Source organism: Arachis hypogaea, chromosome 12 (genome assembly GCF_003086295.3).
Source record: "Arachis hypogaea cultivar Tifrunner chromosome 12, arahy.Tifrunner.gnm2.J5K5, whole genome shotgun sequence".
Taxonomy (NCBI): domain Eukaryota; kingdom Viridiplantae; phylum Streptophyta; class Magnoliopsida; order Fabales; family Fabaceae; genus Arachis; species Arachis hypogaea.
Window position 1 is genome coordinate 16,332,453 of NC_092047.1, and position 22,023 is coordinate 16,354,475.

General features: G+C 32.9%; 2 protein-coding genes across 3 annotated transcripts; both read left to right on the forward strand.

Annotated features, from left to right (window-relative positions):
• The first annotated feature begins 5,447 nt into the window (after positions 1-5,447).
• Positions 5,448-16,116, forward strand: LOC112729757 (myosin-9-like). Its single transcript, XM_029291039.2, has 25 exons — positions 5,448-5,456; positions 6,459-6,773; positions 7,250-7,396; positions 9,773-9,901; positions 10,009-10,152; positions 10,233-10,378; positions 10,458-10,614; positions 11,123-11,181; positions 11,398-11,557; positions 11,656-11,805; positions 11,911-12,050; positions 12,133-12,279; positions 12,407-12,508; positions 12,626-12,683; positions 12,770-12,871; positions 13,157-13,194; positions 13,396-13,522; positions 13,606-13,776; positions 13,872-14,003; positions 14,123-14,232; positions 14,359-14,419; positions 14,709-14,886; positions 15,618-15,832; positions 15,931-16,035; positions 16,111-16,116. Exons 1-25 carry the CDS (start codon positions 5,448-5,450, stop codon positions 16,114-16,116), a joined length of 3,108 nt encoding a protein of 1,035 aa, XP_029146872.2.
• A 107-nt stretch (positions 16,117-16,223) lies between these two features.
• On the forward strand, positions 16,224-21,124 carry LOC112726997 (myosin-16). Of its 2 annotated transcripts, none has more exons than XM_025776576.2 (4): positions 16,224-16,878; positions 17,441-17,580; positions 18,572-18,810; positions 20,732-21,124. In XM_025776576.2, the coding sequence occupies exons 1-4, from the start codon at positions 16,588-16,590 to the stop codon at positions 20,773-20,775; spliced, it is 714 nt and encodes a 237-aa protein (XP_025632361.1). In that variant the 5' UTR covers positions 16,224-16,587; the 3' UTR covers positions 20,776-21,124. The 2 variants fall into 2 exon arrangements, with proteins under 2 accessions (XP_025632361.1, XP_072065012.1); XM_072208911.1 differs by lacking the exon at positions 20,732-21,124 and adding an exon at positions 19,791-19,911.
• Positions 21,125-22,023: the final 899 nt, after the last annotated feature.

Sequence of the window (22,023 nt, forward strand, 5' to 3'; positions counted from 1 at the left end):
GCTAATGTTTTAAAAACGTAACACTATTGGAATTGATCTTGAATATTAGATATAAAAATTATCAAAACTGCAACACTAAGAACAACAACAACTGAAACAATATTAAAGATTTAACGTAAACTAACTTTTGAAGAAAAAACCCGTTAAAAGAAATGAAAAATCTGCTTTTACTCATTAAAATTCACAATACAATAAATACTTAACTGCAAATCAAAGATACACAAAGTTTTTTGTAACCAAAGAAAACAACGTACAACTTTGAGTTTATTTAACTTATTTCATCATCCACATAGTATACAAGCTGAACTTCTGAGGCCAATATGTATGCTTCATCTTCTTCTCGAACACCAGCGTATATCGGACGAGAGAAATTAACACTGGTAAGCCCCCAAATGGTCTTGTTTGATGCCTCTACTGGTAGTGGTATCAGCCCAAACACATTTGAACAACACCATTGTGAAATGACAGCTATAATTCAATTCAATTATGTCCACAATTTTTCTGTAATACGGAACACTGCCAACAGCAACTCTATTATCATGCATGCTTGCATAACTTCTTGTATTAGATGATACATATACTCCACTATTTTGGGTTTTCAGCTCGTCTTCCTTTGTGATAGTTCTAAACTTGTACCCGTTTACGCTGTACGCCCCAAAATGTCTTGCCTGAATCATGGGACCGCACGCAAGCAACTTCATTTCTTTTGAATGAAGCGTACTTTCTATTGGAACCTAGAACTACATAACATTCATGCTTTATATTAAAATTGTATTTCATAAAGTACTAATTCTAGGTTAAAAACATATTGGTTAAGTTAATATTCTATCAACCTCATGCTTGAACCATCGAGGAAATTCCGTATGCACAACACTGTCTATCTTAGATTGCGACCTTGTCTGAGCCCGTAAGCTTCGCTTTGTTTTTTCCCTAAATGTACTTTATGAGAGAAAAGAAAATTAGTCCAACTAGTCACTGGGCGAAAAGACTTATATTGGTATTTTAAAAATACATGTGTATACTTACTCAACAAACGAAATCACGACATCGCAGTTGACTAGCACATGACGATGTGCTTAATATTTTTTCATTGGAGTGAGTTTGAAATGCGAAACAGCCCCTAATGCCTTTCCACTAGCTGGGAACATAGTTTCTCCTGAGTTATGTGTAACATCAACGGGTTGATCATCAACTCGCCCTGGTCGGTTGATTTTAGTCTCAATATTATCCAAATATCTAGAATAGAAAGTCAGGGTTTCCTCAGATAAATAGCCTTCTGCAATTGAGCCTTCTGGTTGTACCCTATTACGAACATATTGCTTTAAACGTCCTATATACCTTTTATATGAATACAACATAACGCTTAATAAATACACAATTAATTCAACAGATTGTATTAAAGGGGTTTATCAGGAAGTTAACCTTTTTATTGGATACATCCACCGATAATGTACCGGTCCACCAAGAGTTACCTCATCAACGAGATGCACCGTCAGGTGAACTATGATGGTGAAGAAGGATGGAGGAAAAATCATTTTCATCTGACACAGGGTTTGCACAACATGATTCTGAAGGTTAGCCAGCTGCATAGGGTTTATGGCTTTCCCACAAAGTTCTCGAAAAAATGATGACAAATTTGCAATCACATTGGACACCGGACTCGATAGTGCATTCTTCACCAAAAGCAGAAGTAATTGTTCCATCAGAATATGGCAGTCGTGACTTTTCAACCCAGACAACTTGCGCTGTCGCAAATTAACACAACGAGTAATGTTGCTAGAGTAACCATCTGGAAAGACCACATTCTGCAGAGTCTTCAGAAATACATCCCTCTGTGAAATTGACATTGCAAATATTGTAGAAAAATATTTACCACCTTCGTCTGGCCACAATTCAGGCGTTATGCCCATGCATTGTAAATCTCTTCGAGCTTTAAGATTGTCTTTTGATTTGCCACTATTGTTTAAGATAGTGAAGACCACATTGTCACAGACATTTTTCTCTATATGCATCACATCTAGGTTATGACGTAACATCTGATCCTCCCATTATGGGAGGTCAAAGAAAACACTCTTCTTTTTCTAATGTGAGTCATCTTCATCCGCATCTTGATTATTGCGTCTTTTTTTTGATGTCACAGTTGAGTTCTTCCTAAATGAAACGTGCACATTAGACTGTTGCCTCAATACATCTGTTCCGGATAACTTCTTCAGTGGATCTCTACCTTCGATCTGGCCGTCAAATCTATTCCGGTCCAGTCTATATTTGTGTCCCTGATTCAAAAAGCAGCGATGGCCCATGAAACACTATTTTGACTGTCTTTCAGCCAATGTGGCTTAGCGTCCAAGCTACATGTAGGACACGCTAACCCACTGTGCGTATTCCAGCCTGATAGGTTTCCCAATCCTGGAAAGTCGCTGATAGTCCACAGTGCCGCACACATCTTGAAAGTGTTTCCCTCTTTGTGATCATATGTTTCAACACCATCCCATAATTACTTCAACTCATCTACCAAAGGCTGCAAGTAAACATCTATGTCGTTACCTGGCATTTTCGACCCAGGAATAAGCGTGGATAGAATGAAAGATGTCTGTTTCATGCAAAGCCAGCGCGGAAAATTATACGGAATAAGAATCACAAGCCAGATTGAATACTTTGTGCTCATATTCCCAGAAGGATTAAATCCATCACTCGCCAAGGCTAGGCGAACATTGCGCGGGTCCTTCGAAAAGTTAGTATACTTTGCATCAAACTTTTTTCATACTTCAACATCCATGGGATGCCTAAGCAAACCATCATTATTACGCACCTATTTATGCCATAACATGTCAGTTGATGTCTTGCTGCACATGAATAACCGTTGCAGTCGTGGTATGAAAGAAAAGTAACGAAGAGTCTTGGCTGCTATAGGTTTCCCATTTCTCCGCATAGGTACGTCAAGCCTAACAATAGAGCCCTTTTTAGTCTTCTGCTTCCATCTTGAACACCCACATCGCTTGCACCTGCTCAAGTTCTCATCATCACCTCGATACAGCATACAATCATTTGAACAAGCATCTATCTTAGTGTATTCAATACCCAACTTTCTTATTGTCTTCCTGGCTTCATACACTGTCATTGAAAGTTTTGCTTGTTCGAATGCGTCCCGCAGTAACTCAAGAATCATGATTATTACCTTGTCACTTACACCGCACATACACTTAATATGATAAAGCTTCGCTAAGAACGATAATTTGGAGTACTTTGAGCATCCGGGATATAACTCTTACTCTCCATCTGACAGTAGACTGTTAAAATCCCGCGCTACACGACTTGGATCTTAATATAAGTACGGCAACACGTCTTCATCATCTTCGGCATGTTCGATTGTTGTTGTGTCTTCACTCCCATGTTGCAGCATGAAATTGAATGCCTCATTGACCATTTGGTGCATTTGATTCACTTGGGATATTAGATTTTCATGTACTCGTCCCAATCCAGATCTTTCTTCAACCGGCTTCTCACCATGACTAGTATATCCAGGGAAAAATGGTCGTAACAACAAATGGTCGTATGCATCATCTCTTGTTTGCATAAGTTGAAACCCACATTTAGGACATGGACACTTTATCATGCCATCGGAGGATGCATCCGCAAATGCAAAGTCTAAAAAACTGTTCAATTCATGCCTATATTCCACACTATTCCGTGACTTTAAAATCTAGCTTTTATCAATATCTAGTATAGCATGAAAATTTATCGAACTAATGAATAGTGACATACAAATTATGAGAAAACAAATTTGTAAAGATTTTCATCCATCAGCAGGATCCCAATTTAGTTTATTGCTTTAATTAAGTTTAGCGAATTGCAGTCACTATTAAATTTACATAGGCTTGTATAATATTTAAAATATCTTACCTTCACTTACTATTATTTTAATGGGAATAAATGTGACCAATAATATTTTAAAAAAATACAACAACCAATAGTCTTATAAAAATCTTTTTATATTTTTTATGCTGTTATTAATTAAAATTCTGTCGATGTATGTTAAATATTTAAATGTGTAACTACTATTTTTATTAAATATTTATTAATTTTATTTATTTTACGTAAATTATTTATTACGTGTAATAATACTTGGCCGTATGTATCTTTATTTTAGGTTAAGTATTATTGATTAATAAATAAATTAAACTCCAATATATTTTAAATATCCCACTATCCATGCACCTTAATTTAAATATTTTATATCACCTTGTAGAAAAATTAATGATAGTTATTTAGGGATGGTATAATAAAATTACTAGAACAACGAACGGTCAATAATGAGTTTTTATTTTTAATTTACATATTTTAATTGTTTGGATCACTGTATATGATAAATATTTGATATAGGTATTATTTAGACTCGTACTAATTGACTTGGTTTTAACTTAATAAAATTATTAGGTATTTGTCAATTAAGGTAAGTTTATTAGGACTAATTTATTTAAATTTTTGCTAATATTTTTGCCTGTACTCTTTTATTTCCTCATATTTGTATTGCATTTTATTTTAATACAGGTGAACTTAATTTTTATTTGAATTAATCAATTATTCGGTCTTATTAGCTTTTTTTTTTTAGGATTTTTTTCTAAAATACAATAAATTTTTTTTTTCCAAAACCCCATTTTTCAACTATAATTTCCCAAATGCGATTTTCTTTTTATTTAGAGCAAGTACATCGTACCCTCGGTAAACTCTATAATTTTTATGGAGTTTGCCTAACTCCAGATGAACTCCACTTCAAATTCTAAAAAAATGGCTAAATTTTTAATAAATGCAATAGACCAATAGCAATATTTCCAAAATAAAAAATTTAACTTTTTTATACATAAATACATACATCTTTCAAAACTAACGTATTATTAGAATCATTCTATTTATATTTCAAATTATAGTGATTAAATTCAAAACATAATGTTTCTTTTTTTTTTTGAAAAAAAATATAATTTTATATCAATAAATATTATTTTACAATTAGCCACTAACCAAATTGACGACTTATTTGCTGCCCAGGAAGCCGAAGGTCAGAACAACGACGAGAAACGCAAACATACATATTACTGGAATGTTACTATCATCGGTATATTTTTTTCTCCTATTTTTGTAAATAGTTATTTTAAAAGTCCTTTACTTCTATTTCTCTTTTGTGCAATGATTAGCTAGTAATTTTTTTTCCATGCACTTCTTATAGGACGGCGTGCGTAAAGGGTCTAGGCTGAGCGTGAAGGAGGCTATAGCACTTTCTTCCAATACAAAGATAATACTCCCATTTAACAGAGATGCGCAACCAATTGGTCAGGGAATTTGGACTATTCAGTGGTTTCTTAGGGAGTTTGGGTGTTGACTATTCCCAATTTCCCATATGTGAAGAGACCTAGAAGCACGAGAACAAAGCTAAGAAGGAACACGCATACGACATGATTAAGGTACATATTTTAGCTTCAACATTTTAAGCAATTTTAGTATTCAAATTTTTTTAGGTAAGAGTTTTTGCATGGGTAAATTATACGACAGGTTAAATTTTCAAATTTCGTTTTCCACATGTTTATTTTAGCATTTCTATTTTATATGTAATTGCGACTGCTTGTACTGGATTTGATTACTAAACTCTTTCAATTTAAAGTAGCCTATAATGGTTGTGGATATTCTTCAAAATACCAGTCTTATGCTTGTTAGTTGGTTTTGGTTAATGACAATAGCAATTAATTGCAGCGAGTCTTTCACTATGAGGACGATGCTGGAGGAAAAATAAAGCGCGAAATTATGAAAAGGATAGGAAAAAACTGGAAGGATACAAGAAACAAGTTGTATCATAAGTGTTACAAAGAAACAAGGACTTTTGAGAAAAATCTTAAGCATCACTCGTCAGGAATAGAAGAAAATGAATGGAAACAGTTCCTTGAATATCGTTAGAAGGAAGAAACAAAGGTAAACCTTGGTATTTTTTACTATTTCCACAAAAACATATATGTGTATACCTATTATACCCTTTACATTTTATATTCAAGATCCCTTTCTCATTTATATTTGTTCTGTTATTTGTTCATAGAAAAAGTATAAATAAAATGCTTTAAATCAGAGCAAGCAACTTTACACACATATTGGGGGCTCCAAAACATTGGCAAGAAAAAAAGACGAAGTGGTAATAAATAATTATTTGCATTGAGATTTTGATTAATCTTCCTGAATATGGTGTTGTTATTTACAAAATTGTTTCAATATAAATGATATAGAAAAAAAAAAACAAGGAAGGCCCGTTGGTAGAGGAGAGTTGTTTATCATCACTCATAAGAAAAAGAATGGCTCGTATATCCATCCCGATGCGCGTGTTGTTAGTGTAAGTAACTTCTGAAAATTTTAAACTTAGATTACTGTATATATTGTGCTAATGTTAAATCATGCCTTTTCAATTTCTTGTATATTTGTAGGAAGCAATTGCGAATGTTGAGAGGCAAGATGAATCCTCTAAGCACCTTTCACAAAATGATTCGCTAGCACAAGTTCTTGGAAAGGAGCACCCAGGACGAGTTCGTACCTTAGGTGCTGAACTATGCCCCACCCAAGTATTTGGTAACGCTGCTGGACAATCGTCGGGTTCTAGTGAGCAAAATGAAGAGTATGAGAGGAGGATTGCAGAATTAATTGCTAAGATAGAAGAAGAGCAGGCGAAAAGACAGTTGATGGGAAAGGTTTTGGGATATATAATCCAACAGCAAGGAGGCAATTTGCCAGCTGACGTTGCTGTAACACTGGATGATTTGGGCAGTATACCGACATCGTCACGCGCAAGGCCATCTTCATCTGGCAACCATGACCCGCAACAAAAATAATGACTTTCAATAAGCGTTATTAGACACTATTGAATTTAAGTTGGTTTAGTGCTTTATGTTTATTTTCTTCAAATTATGAAATTTTACTTTGAATCATGCACTTATGACAATCTCTTTATACAAGTTATGTTTGCATATATATAATTTGGTTTGTTATGTTATTTGGTTGTTTTATTTAGTTGGAAACTCTTTAAATTAATCAGTAACTAATAAATTAAAGTTGAATAAAATACTATTTTAAAAGAGGCAAAATAAAAAAAAAAGCTAGAATTTTAATGGAAATCTTGAATTTGGCGGCGGTTGGTTTCTAACCGCTGCAAAATAAGCATATTGTATATTTCCCAACATTTAGCGGCGGTTACAACTGCAAAACCATTTTTATTATGCAGCGGTTATTCCAGTGGTTAGCTAAAACCGCCGCTAACCATTTACCCGCAGTCTATCTTCCAGCATTTGGCTTAACCGCTGCAATATATTTGGCGGCGGTTGAAAACCGTCACAATATGGCCCCAAAATCGCCGCAAAATGCTGGTTGTGTTGTAGTGTATCTTCTACTGTTTCTTCTTCTTCTTTTTCATCATCATCTTCTTTTTTTTTATTATTTTTTTCTTTCTTGTTTTACTTTTTTAACAAGAATAAAAACAATGAACCTATATTCATTCAACTAAAAGAAATAAAAAAAATATAGCATTAAAAAAGACATTTTTGTACTTTTGCATCAAAGTTTCAATGTAAAAACTAAGAAATTTATGTGTATTTATTAAAAAATTTTGGTATATTTTTATTCTGATAAGTTTTGTATAATTAAAAACTCTTCCTCCTCTTTATCTTCCGACTTCTTCCTCTTCATCATCTTCTTTTTTCCTTATTTATCTTTTCCTTCTTGATTTACCATCTCAAGTTTCTTCTTGTTTTACCATCTCAAGTATCTTCTTGTTTTACTCTATTAACAAGAATAAAAATAAAAAAAATCAAATAGAGAAGAAGAAGAAACACATAATAATACTGCAAAATTACTAGGAAGAGGATGAACCTATATTCATTCAACTAAAAGAAAGAAAGCAATAAGAAAAAAAAAAAGAAAAAATACCGCATTAAAAAAGACATTTTTGTACTTTTGTAGCAAAGTTTCGGTGTAAAAACTAAGAAATTTATGTGTATTTGTTAAGAAATTTTGGTATATTTTTATTCTGATAAGTTCTCCACATTTCAAAATTCTTCATCTTCCTCCTTCTCATCTTCTGCTGCTTCTCCTTCTTCTTTTTTTATCATCATTTTTTTTCTTATTCATATTTTCCTTCTTATTTTACCTTTTTAAGTTTTTTCTTATTTTACTCTCTTAACAAGAATAAAACAAAAAAAAGAAAAAGAAAAAAACACATAATGCTACAAAAATTACTAGAAAGAGGATGAACCTACATTCAATCAACTAAAAGAAAGAAAGAAATAAGAAAAAAAAGAAGAAAAAAATACAGTATTAAGATAAACATTTTTGTGCTTTTGTGGTAAAATTTCGGTGTAAAAACTAAGAAATTTATGTGTATTTGTTAAAAAATTTCGGTATATTTTAATTCTAATAAGTTATGTATAATTCAAAATTCTTCCTCTTCCTCCTCTTATTATTCTGCTGCTTCTTCTTTATCTTCTCCTTCTTATTATTCTTATTTCATTTTTTTTATAATTCTTCTTGTACGCAGCAATAACAGTAGCAATAAAAGAATGACAATGGAGAAAAAAACATACAAAGAAGAAGGAACATGACGAAGAAGAAGGTGGAATTCGAAGGAAAGGAAGGAAGAACGCGAAAACAAAAAAAGATATGTTTGTGTTAGTGAAATACATGTGTACACGCTGTATGTAATGAGAGTGGTTTTTGTTGGGTTCGCGCTAATTTGGTTGGATTTTATTGGCAGAAAAACTTAGACAGAATAGATCTTTTATACTGATTTTGGTGTATAAAATTAAAATAAGTAAATAACTAATATTTAAATCACTAATTAAAAAAGGAAAGATAATAATTAAATAAATCAAAATTATTTAAATTATGTATCAAAATATTTATTATTTATTTATTAACATTCAAAGGGAACCCGCGAAGACGATGCGTGAGTATGAAAAAGAAAGATGATTTGAGAACAAGAAATTAAGAACCACAAAAATGGCGATTTTGCAGGGCAACAATGGCACTTCCTTCTCATTTCCCTCACACACCTCATCACACACTGCACCACAACTCTCTCTCTCTCTCTCTCTCTCTCTCTCTCTCTCTCTCTCTCCAATCACCGTTCGTTACCGCCGTTTCAATTTCATCGCGGCGTTCAATCTTCTCTCGCCTCCATTCCATGCCGATTATTCACGTAACATGTTTCGATTTCTTATGAACTATTCTTATTCTTGCCGGATCCTCCCTGTTCCCGCTCTCTCAATATGGTAATCTTACCTATACATTCATTCATTTATTTTCATTTTTATTTTTATTTCCTCACTTTCAGTGTTTAGTTTTCTTGCTGAAAGAGTTCAATACAACTCACTAAGTGAGAAAATAAAGGAAAATGACAAATTCCTTCATGGTTGGAAATACTACATTGTGGATTTACACTGAAGAAAATAATTCGAACAAAATTTTCTTGTACATGAAATATAGGAACAAACAAACTTTGATCCTATGTAGAAACTTATTGATCTTGTTTACAGGTTACAAAGTAAATTAGTAGTAGTGTGAAATTTTATATTTTATATTAATTACAAGATATTATAATCTTTAGTTCCTTGAATGAAATTAAAAAAATGGTCTTTGAGGGAAAAAGGAGGGAAATGAAACAAAATCACAAAATTCATTTACCCTTATAAGCATGAACGGTTTGATATAGCCAATGTGCCCTTAGTTTCATGAAGATTGAACTTTCTTACAGGGGGTTGCAGAAAACATTGTTGTGGGTTCTCATGTTTGGGTTCCAGATCCGGAATTAGTTTGGATTGATGGACAAGTACTAAGTATCAAGGGAAAGGAAGCTGAGATTCAACTTAGCGATGGGAATAAGGTAATTTTATATTATTTCACTGAAGACATTAATATGATGGTTGCTTCAGACATGTATGGTAATGTAATTTGAATATTTCATCTTTGTTTTATTTTCATGTTCCTTAGGTTGGTTCTAGTTTGTCAAAGTTACACCCCAAGGATGAAGATGCTCCACCTAATGGTGTTGATGACATGACCAAGCTTGCATATTTGCATGAGCCGGGAGTGTTGTATAATCTGAAAAATAGATATGACATCAATGAAATATATGTAAGATTTCAATTTTGTGCAAGATATGGACTTAGCATTGCAGCTATAAGATCTCTTTTAATAGTTTGACATCATGGCAGACTTATACCGGAAATATTCTTATTGCCATCAATCCCTTCAAAAATATTGAAGATCTGTATGATGTTAACGTCATGAAACGTTACAAGGGAGCGGCAGTTGGAGATTTAAGCCCACATGTTTTTGCTATTGCTGAAGCAGCATATAGGTGAGTTGTAATTTGCACTGATTTTACAGTCATGTTTTCTTCCATATCCAGTATTCATACTCATCATTTGCCTAAACAGAGCAATGATTAATGAGGAGAAGAACAACTCTATTCTGGTTAGTGGTGAGAGTGGTGCTGGTAAGACAGAAACAACCAAAATGATTATGCAGTACCTGGCATTTTTGGGTGGTCATAATGCATCTGAAGGGCGAACTGTTGAAAAACAAGTTCTAGAAGTAAGAAGATCAAACTTGGATTGTGGTAGTTACTGCTTCTACGTGTTTGGTTACCGCACATACTAAGAATCATTATGTTGCAAGTTCTTTCACTTGGCCAAATAAGAACTTTGAGATTTCTAAAACTTAAGTTACTTTGTATTGTTCAAGAAATGCAAAATGAAGATCAAATATATTTCTTGCATTATTGACCGAAATGGATTCCAGTGTGGAGGTATTTAGAATTAAATAGAATAGTTACTAGTTCACTCTGTAATAGATCTGGCCTATTTCAAACCATTTTGCAATGTATTTATTTTAGTTACCGCATAAGATAAGGTACTGGTTGTTTTTGCAATGTACTTATTATGAAGTTATTGATGTAGCAATTTTATTTCTTTTTTGAATTAGTTCTGGTTTTGATCACTCCTTGTTTGATACTTTAATTAGTTTCTCTTTTAAGTGATGTGTAGTTAATGAATGTGAAAACTCACCGTTCCACTAATGTTTTCAAATTGTAATGATGCAGTCAAACCCAGTTCTTGAAGCATTTGGTAATGCAAAGACAGTAAAAAATTCCAATTCTAGGTAAGAACTTCCTGGTTATGTTCTATTATGCTTTGCTTTTAACACATTCCATAGTGTATGTGCTAAATGTATCCTATATGTACAGTGTTTTCTTGAGCGCTTGCATTTCCATGCTGCTTACATGATGCTAGCTACTTCTTTCTCGTTTTTGAATCAATGATTTCAATAGCAAGCAGCTATTGGATACCTACTTTTGTTTGCTTTATTTTCCTGCAGCCGTTTCGGAAAATTTGTTGAGATTCAATTTGATAAGCATGGACGAATATCCGGTGCAGCCATTAGAACTTATCTACTAGAGAGATCACGTGTATGCCAAATCTCGGATCCTGAGCGTAATTATCACTGTTTTTACCTGCTTTGTGCTTCACCTCCTGAGGTAGGCATATCAAAGCTTAATTTTCTATTTATTATTTATCATGTCTTATATAATTTTCTTGTTGGCATTCTTAATTGTTAATGCTTTTTGGTTTTTAGGACAAAGAGAAATATAAGTTGGGAGACCCTAAATCATTTCACTACCTTAATCAATCCAATTGCTATGAATTAGTTGGCATTAATGCAGCTCAAGAGTATCTTAGCACCAAGAGAGCCATGGAAGTTGTGGGAATAAATCAAGAAGAGCAGGTATGATTATGACCTTCTTTAGTTATGCTAATATTTCTGTTATCTGCCCATGGTAGCAAATCTTTCAAGTAAAATGGTAATGAATAATTTTCTCCTTCCTCTTAGGAAGCAATCTTCAGAGTTATAGCTGCTATTCTTCATCTTGGAAACATTAACTTCGCAAAATCAGAGGAAGAAACTGATTCATCAGTTCTAGAAAATGAAGAGTCCAAGTTGCATCTCCAAATAACCGCAGAACTTCTCATGTGTGACCAAATTTCTGTTATCATTTGCAATAGCTTTCTTTTTGTTAATGTTACATATCTATTAAATTATTTCTTATTTCAGGTGCGATCCTAGTGCTTTGGAAGATGCACTTTGTAAGCGTGTGATGATTACCCCAGAGGAAGTTATTAAAAGAAGTCTTGATCCTCTTGGTGCAACGGTTAGCAGGGATGGTTTAGCCAAAACACTATATTCTCGTTTATTTGACTGGTACTATGTTAATGTCAAGTGTAAAATTGTGAATTTAAAATATAAAAAATGTGTCCTATCCTATGTTTATTGCACTTATGTTATTTGAATCTGAATAATTTTTTATCTGTTCTATTGTTATGTGCAGGTTAGTCCAAAAAATCAATGTCTCAATTGGGCAAGACCCAGAGTCAAAATGTCTCATTGGTGTTCTTGACATATATGGCTTTGAAAGCTTTAAGAATAACAGGTGAACATAATCATATTATTCACTCAAACACATGCGCGTACACACACACACACATATATCATTGTTCCTCTTGAGAGTAGGATAAATCTGAGTTGATATCTAATTCCCTCTTTACAGTTTTGAGCAGTTTTGTATTAATTTCACAAATGAAAAGCTGCAGCAACATTTCAACCAGGTATGAGGTTAGTTTTTAGATATTTGACAACTTCAACTATCACTTTTTCTCATAACATGCATTCCAACATGGATAATGTCCTGCAGCATGTGTTTAAGATGGAACAAGAGAGATATACAAAAGAAGGGATTGACTGGAGCTACTTAGAATTTGTGGATAATCAAGATGTACTTGATCTAATTGAAAAGGTTTATACATACTTTATGGCTATGCTTCAGTTTGAAATATTTATAGCTAGATTTCAATCTGATAGAGCAACATCTAATGTTATATATATATAGTATGTTTGCAAACTGCTTATGTAGTTTGTATTTGATTTACTTTGTAATATTCAAAAATGCAACTTAGATACTAATTTGTTTACAGTATGTAGACATCTTTGCAATTATTACAAAGAATTTCCAAGATGTCTCCTCTGAATTTGCCTTCAAAATGTTATGCCCTCATTATCTAAAGCAATCCTTTTGATGCAGAAACCAGGTGGAATCATTGCTCTTCTTGATGAAGCTTGGTATGAAAAAGTTTCTTCACACAACTCTCTCTCTCTCTCTCTCTCTCTGTTAATTATTTATAATTCATAATTGTTTAATGTTCCGGAGTTTCATGGTTGCAATTGCAAGAAATAGCCATTTTATTTAGAGCTTACAAAGTACTAGATTAAGTTACATGACTGTACGATGCATTATATCCTTCAATAATTGTTTACTTGCAGTATGTTTCCCAAGTCGACCCATGAGACATTTGCAACAAAGCTTTATCAGACATTCAAAGATCACAAACGCTTCATAAAGCCAAAACTGGCACGGTCAGACTTCACTGTTGTACATTATGCAGGCGAGGTCGGTTTGAGTTTCTCATTATTGCCTTCTTGGTTTCTACTTTTCTACTAAAGGTTCTTATTTATTTGTGCACTTCTTTTCAGGTCCAATATCAGTCTGAGCAGTTTCTTGACAAAAACAAAGACTACGTTGTTCCTGAACATCAAGACATGCTAAGTACTTCGAGATGTTCATTTGTAACACGACTTTTTCCTCCACTTACTGAGGAGACATCAAAATCTGCGAAGTTTTCTTCTATTGGTTCTCGTTTTAAGGTATGTCTAATATGACTTTTGCCTTCTCTCAACGTGATATCTCATAAGCCGTGACATAATTGAATGATCAATGTTGTTTTTACCGATTTGTGCAGCTACAATTACAACAATTGATGGACACACTCAATCTCACAGAGCCTCACTATATTAGATGTGTGAAGCCAAACACTGTTTTACAACCTGCCATATTTGATAATATGAACGTCATCCAACAATTGCGCTCTGGCGTAAGTAGGTTAAGGAATTAAATTGTACAATATTTGCTTCAAGAGTGCTACTTAGAACAAGTTTCAATATTCCTACCCAACTAACATTTGTAGACTTTGCACCAACGCTGATATTGTAGGGTGTTCTTGAAGCAGTAAGAATTAAGATTGCTGGATTCCCAACTCACAGGACTTTTCAGGAATTTCTAACTCGATTAGGCATTCTTGCTCCAGAGGTTCTTCATGGAAAGTGAGTCAAACTTAACATCAATTTTGGTTATGTTCTTTTTACTCAATAGTGGTGGTGTCAAACATTTTTTATTATTTATTATTTTACTTTGATATTTACTTAGTGAGTCTGCCTGCATTTATGCAGCAACGATGAAAAGGAAGCATGTAAAACGATATTGGAGAAAGCTGGTCTGACAGGATATCAGGTAAAACTATAACTCTATTAAGTCTTATTTTTGTGCGCTATCCTTAAAAAAATCACTAAATTAAATATCATTTCATATCAAATCACAGACATTTAGAGGATCCCTTTTACAGTATTATTTCTAGAATTTTTTTCATATAAATGTCCATTTGATTTGGGGCATGGAATGAAACATGTGTACTGTTGTTGACAGGTGCATATATTGATACGCATGTCAACCCTGAAATTCTTCATTTCAAGATGCTCTTTTACACTCAACTGAACTTCATGTGATCTTGCTAATTTTGTAGATAGGGCAAACACAAATATTCTTGAGAGCTGGTCAGATGGCTGAGTTAGATGCTCTGAGAGCACGTTTACTTTACGGTTCTGCAACAGTTATCCAGAAGCACACTAGACGTTATCCTAGACGGAAAGAATATGTTGCATTGTTCAAGTCCTCTATCTTTATGCAATCTATTTGTAGAGGTCTGTCAAATATAGCATCTATAAAAACCATTTGTGATTATCTATCTAACCACTTTAGCTTTTAGGAGAAATGATTTCTCACATGGTATTAGAACTTCTATAACCAAAAGGCAAGATTCGATCCTTGTTGCCCCATGCTAGGATGTGTCTGAGTTGTTCACACTTCAAGCTTAAAGGAGTTCTTGAATATTGGAGTGAATTAGGATATAAAAATCATTCATATATCTTTATTTAAGGTTTAAAGGACATCGTTCATGACAAACATCGCCAAAACGCAAGAGAATAACAATGCATTGTCTTGTGGTCTAACCCTTAAAATTGTGGGAGAAACACTGGCAATGAAATCCTATATCCTTTTCAATGTCCTAATGTTTCTTATTGCTGAAAAATAGAAATGTTTCATCCGAGACTATCATACTATTTTTCTATGGTCACCTTTCTTTCCCCACCCAGCATGTCCTACGTAGAGCTATCTGAACATAACATAATTCAGAGTGAACAATCAGCATTTAGCATTACACTTAATCTCACAAATATCTGCGTAGTACTTATACTATCTGCCACTAAATGAATACACATATTTTGAAACATTTTTATAGAGTTTGGTCCTTATAAATTTTTTATGTGTAGTTTCTTTGTTACCGTCAAGAATAACATTTTCTATTATGCAAACTTCTACAACCATTTATGCAATCAATTTTTGTTAGGTGCTAAACTGTTGTGACTCTTAGGTGAACTGGCTCGGAGAAAATTTTATCACCTGAGGAGGGGCAAGGCTGCAGTCAGAATTCAAAAGCACACACGTGGAAAACTTTCCAGAAAAGAATACAGCAAGATAAAGGTTGCAGCTATATATTTGCAGGCAGCCTTTCGAGCAATGGATGCTCAGGATAAATTAAATAAATTAAGAAATAGGAAGAAAAATTCTGCATCAATCACTATTCAGGTTAGAGTTATTGTAATAATGTTAACACACACACACACACACATTCTTTTTAAATACCTTTTCTATTGCCTGATACTTGAGGAATGTAAAAAATGCAGTCATATTATCGCCGGCATAGAGCTCTCTTGGAATATAAAACCCTTAAGAAATCAGCAATCATTTCACAAAGTGTCAATGATTCCATGGAGAAAGACGAAGACAAGGTTGTATATATAAATTTTTTGTTGTGTTGTTAAAATTCTCAAATGTTTCCTTTTTCTTTGTAATATTCATTGTAGTTATAGATATTAGTAGCAATTAGCAAAGTAATAATATATAGAATCTTTACAGTATGGGAATATATAGTTGTTCTGTTCAAAACTATTTCAGAGCCTAGTCCTAATAGCTTAAAGCTTTTAGATGTACTACCAAGTCTCACACTGGGTAAGGACAATTTCAAAATACAATTTTTGTCTCTTACCTATTTTTTTATTTGGTCCCTTAACTTTTTCTTTTAATCAATTCAGTCTATTTATGTCAAGTTATTTCAATTTGCTCCCACTGTTGAAACAAGACACAATATGTTGATGTGTCACAATTTACTATTACACCTTAGATCTACATATGTGCCTCTTCATCATTTTTCATCTACTATTTGTATAGTGATTATAGGAAAAGGCACTAATGATAATGACAATAGCAAAAAACTGAAGAACCCTCTGTCTGCATGATTCTATTGAAGTCCTTGTTGTTGACTTAACAAATGGTTTGCTATCATGGAATGCCAGGGTTTGGGGAATTTAGTGGATAACAAAACTATTTCAGTTGAAGCAGTTTCAAATGTTGTCCAAGAAGAACCCTCAAGTACTTTCCAAGAAGAACCCTCAAATGCTAGCCAAGAAGAACCCTCATGTACTATCGAAGAAGAAATGTTAAATGCTGTCCAAGAAGAACTCACAATTACTTCCGAACATGTTGAAAGAACTGAAGCTATTAGGGAATCCCATAGTCCTTTACAAGGAAGTGAAACGGTTGAAGTTCTTATTGAAGAAATAAAAAAGTTAAAGGTAAAATGAGTAGTATAACTGTTATTTTATAAGCCTTGAAACATAAAGAACCTCTGGTTCTATACCGTTTTATCTTCACATTTTCTAAAATATGTGTTAAATAGAAATATAATAGAGTTCCAGTTTATTTTTGTTGAATTATATCACAAATTAACTGTATAAACTATAAAGAAATAAGCGAGCAAAAGTATTCTTTTTTCTATTACTTTCTTTTTAGAGGCAAGATGATATTGATAATTAGTTAGTTTGATGTTAAATAAAGATTATGGTAAGTCAAGGCTGAAATGTGTGCAAACAACCTAGAAATGCAGATAGAAGCATGACTGATAACCCATTGACAAGGTAATTTGTATCTCTGCAGTATATATTAACAGAATATGTGATATAAGACAAGGATGAATTGTGTTCATCAATGCATTATTTAAAGAATCATATGGTATTTATTTAAAAAATTAGTGCCTTTTTTTTTGCATGTTGAACAATTTCTGTGCACATAACCTTTTTAGGCATATTATTATGATTTTTAAATTCACAATTTTTTATGTGATATCACTTTTCACAGGTCATGTTGCAGGCAGAAAAAGTAAGAGCAGACGAATGCGAAAGGAAATATGTAGAAGCTCAAGGATCAAGTGAAGAGTTACGGAAAAAGTTAGCAGAAACTGAAAAAAGAGTTTATCAACTTCAAGAGTCATTGAACAGGTAATATTAATATTATTACCTGGAGGATTCATGAGTCCTGCTATTATATTTTCTCCCCCCCTCCCCCTTCCCCCTTCCCCATCTCTTCTCTATATTTTACGTACTTTTACTTAACTGTGATGGTATCTTTCAACTGCGTATAGAACTTGTGTAAGCAGCCATAGAAACCAACACATGAGTTCCGAAAGGGAACAACCCAGCTTTATGATGACTTGGTTGTTTAGAGTTCAATATTGATTCATGATACTTTTTTCCATCACTGATTTTATTTAATCCAGTAATTCACTGATGGTTTCTTGTGACCTTTGAAATATTTACGTTCAAACAGTTCTGTCATCTTGAATAAGATATGCAAAGTTGTGATACCAGGATCAGAGTTTTTAGGCTGAACTAAGGAATAATTAATTAGAGTTTTGAAAGAAAACTTGCTCTTGAATTAAATTACTAATAGTTATTGTCCAAATTGATATACTCAAAAGTATCTTCATAAGCAAACATGGGGCAAACTGAAGCTTGAGAGATGAAAATGCCGTTAGTCCTTTATCATCTCCAGAGGCTGCAGTTGTAGTCCTTCACCATATCAATCGATCAATAAACATGTGAGCAACTTTGTTTCTAAGGACATGTCGTTTGAAGGAAGATTTTCAGTTAGTCTTACATTATGAGGAAATGATATCATTTTACTTTTGAAAGATTTGCTTCCATAAAAATGGGGTTACATCCCACTAAAACTTGCATATTTCATTATGTTTAGAGGAAAATTCTCAATAAACCAAAGAAAGAAAAAGGATAATGGAAACTCTTAATTTACTGTAGACCAATAGGGCCATTATGGTTTGAAGAATATAATAACCCCCATTGAAGATGGCATTGACTATTGTAAATATTGCTTACATTGTCTGCCTTATATGGATATTAATATTGCTTGAGTTTTGAGTTTCAAAACTGAATACTATTTGATTAATGCTAGATCTGATTTAGTGTGTATCAGGATGATATCTTCCATGTCAAGTCAAGTTGCCGATTTGAAGATGATTTTAAGTACTTCATCAAGATTGAGTTCAACTTTTCGACCTATTGCTAGAGTTGATGTTGCTTCCAGTAACTCCGATACTTCATCTACAGACTCTGATTTCACATTTCCTGCCTCTGGTCCAAATTCAGATGCTTCCTCTAAGCCAGGCCATTATCCACTTGTTGTTCAGGATGTCACTGGAGAGGATGGGTCAGGTCAGTCTAACTTTCTCCACCTTGTTTTTATAGAAAGATAAAGTTTATTATTAGAATAGAAGATAATACTGAATATAAAAAGGATAAGCCATCCTTGCACAAATACAAAAGGTATAATTAGGACATGTGCAAAAAGAAAAGTATATAGTTGACATAAAAACTTTAGCTATGCAATAAGGTATGGCAATCCCTTTGAATATCACTTCAAGAAAGCCTATTAAATAGACCATGTGCTGATCACCAAACAGAAATCAAAACAATAATCCTAATCTAAATGGAAATTCACATTTGAAGATAAACTATTAAAAATCCGAGAATTCCTTTCCAACCACTATAGCATTGCAAAATCTGCATTCCGACATAGAATCTTTGCTCTTTTACATGAGATAGAACTTCTTAACTTTCTTCACAAATTTCAACGTCCTAGTTATGTTAGCATTCACTTGCTGCATTAGGCTATCAAAAATGGAATTTTCAAATTAAGAGTAGAGGTACCCTTTTCAACCTGGGGTGTACTATTGAATATCCCAAGGCACTGGACTAATTAATAGGATTTTGAAAAACTCGGTTAAGCCATGAGTTCACACTTTTCTAGAATATCACCTTATGTATTATGCTTCTGCACTTGTTCTAATCAGAATATCACTTCTGTTACTTTTCCAATATATCAAGTTGTCCCCTATCATCGTCTATTATAAATCTAACTCTTGAGAGTTACCCTGTCTTCACATAGGAGTTCTAGACTTGCTTCTTTTGATGTATCACAGTATTTGGATTGCAACCTTACATGGGAAAGAATAAAGATCTTAAAACTGTCCTATTTTAAAGAGAATTTTTAGTATAATTTCTATAATTCCAAAATCGAGAGATACAAAGGCAAGTTACAGGGACAATATTTAAGACAATTTATGTACTTCTAAAAAGAAGATACACATGAAACGCGTCTCATCGTCACATTGTCTCCATCTTTTCTGTCCCAGGATAGGAACCAAACACTAGCAATTAACGAGGCTGTAGGAGTTGGCTAACTACACTAATTGCAAAGGATATGACAGGCCAAGTGATGGTAAGGTAGTTCAATTTTCCAACAGCCTCTGATATCTCTCATGATTGGTTACGAATTATGAGCTCTACCTATCCCTGTGCGACTAACAAATTGATGTCCAAATCTAAGTGTCAACAGATCAATATGATAAACCATTCACTTTAATACACGAATATAATTAATCTACTTCAATTGCCCAAAAATATTTGAGACATCCTAATTCCTTGGACCTTGGTTTGGAAATGATAGAAAATTCTGCTTAGGCTTATTTATCATCACCGCTACTGACAACAGCATTCACATATAACATATATCACCAAATAAATACCATGTGAAGAATGACAATAGAACATTGAGTAATCTGCCTCACTTTGAATCACGTCAAACTACTAAACTACAATATCGAATCGTTGAAACTGTGCGTTTTAAGGATTAGGGACTGTTTTAAACCGTGATGTGGCCATCAGAGGTAATTGACTAAACCAGACTTCCTTGAGCAACAAAATTCACCAGTTATTCTATTATAGACATTTTCAATGGAGTTAATGGCAGATCTTATAAACTAAGAAACATTTGTCACCATCGTCCTTAGAATCTAGATTAAGAGTGTAGAATAATAAGAGAGGGCCCAAAGAGGTATGTTACATGAACTAGTTATTTATTTGACCATCATACCTTTCTTTATATACAAGAAAAATTAGCTACTCCTAAAAGCCTTTACTATCTAACATGATGGTAATGATTATTACTATAAAAGGTTTACATTGGATATACTTGTTATAAATTTTATCATTATCCATCTGTTATTTACAAATGAAAGTCAAGGATAATAGTGTCTAACTGTAACATTTTTTTTCCTTATTGCTGCATTTTCAGGATCTGAAAGTGAAAGGGAGGGTTCATTTGATGATTACTTCTAGCTAGTAACACTTGTATTTCTTCAATATGGCTTAAATTTTCATTTCCTCTCATCTCTTTATATGTAGAAACAAGGTGTTAAGACAGTGAAAAAGCCTGGAAAAGAAGAGATAGCATGTGGGGGAATACTATTACCATTGTTTAGACATGTTCACTCCATTGGTTATGCATGTTTACTCCATATGTAACATATCCCACACATCAATTTGTAGATACACAGTTTATATTAGCATCATGTAGATCACTCAGGTAGAGAAGAAGGTAGCATAAGAGCTCGTTGATTAGTGTTTCACCCTTTTGACTCTTATTTAATGTGAAACAAATAGAATGAGAGTAACAATTTTGTACATATTATTATAATTCATATTCCAAACATCAATTAGTATGTGTTAGTACAGGAGTAGTCAGTTAAAGAATATTCTTAAAGTATTTCATTTCATTTAACGTTTTTGTATGTGGTCGATGAAATTAACGACTTGATTAAAATTGTTTATATCTCGGTAAAAATCTTTTAAAAATTATTGGATGCAATTAAGAATAAAGTGAATTATATATAAGATTTATGTGTGTTGTATCTTTACATATACTACTAACTAATTAGGGGATATCTAAGTCACCAAAAAAAAAAAAAGGAGATATCTAAGATGTTTTTCTATGAATTTATATTTGCTTTCATGGCAGAGGCTACTGCCTACCAGCATCGAGTTTAAAATTATACTAACTAGAGTGAGATCCGTACGATACCTGACATAATAAATTAATGATAGCATATAGTATATTTTAATAAATTTTATATTATTTAAAAATAATTAAAATATATACAATCTAATATTAAATTTAATATATTTTTATTTAAAATATTTTGTAATAAAAAATTTTTAATATTAAAATTGTACAAAATTAATTTTTATTTGTTGTTTTTATTTTTATATTTATTTTGGTGTTTGTCCTCCTTTTTTATTTTTGTTGTTGTTGAAGTTTTTTTTTTATTATATGTTCTTGTGAATACATGTTCTTTTTTGAACGGTTAATTTATATGTATTTTTTATTATTTTTTGTTCCATCTTTATATATATGTTCTTCATCTAAAGATGTATTTTAGATTTATTTGTTCCTTAATCTCTTGATTAGTATGTATTAGTGTGGTGAACTTGGTCCTTATAATCAATGAAGAATATAAATGAGCAATATAAATGATGATTTGAATAATTAAAATTTTGAATAATTAAATGAGCAATATAAATTGCTGT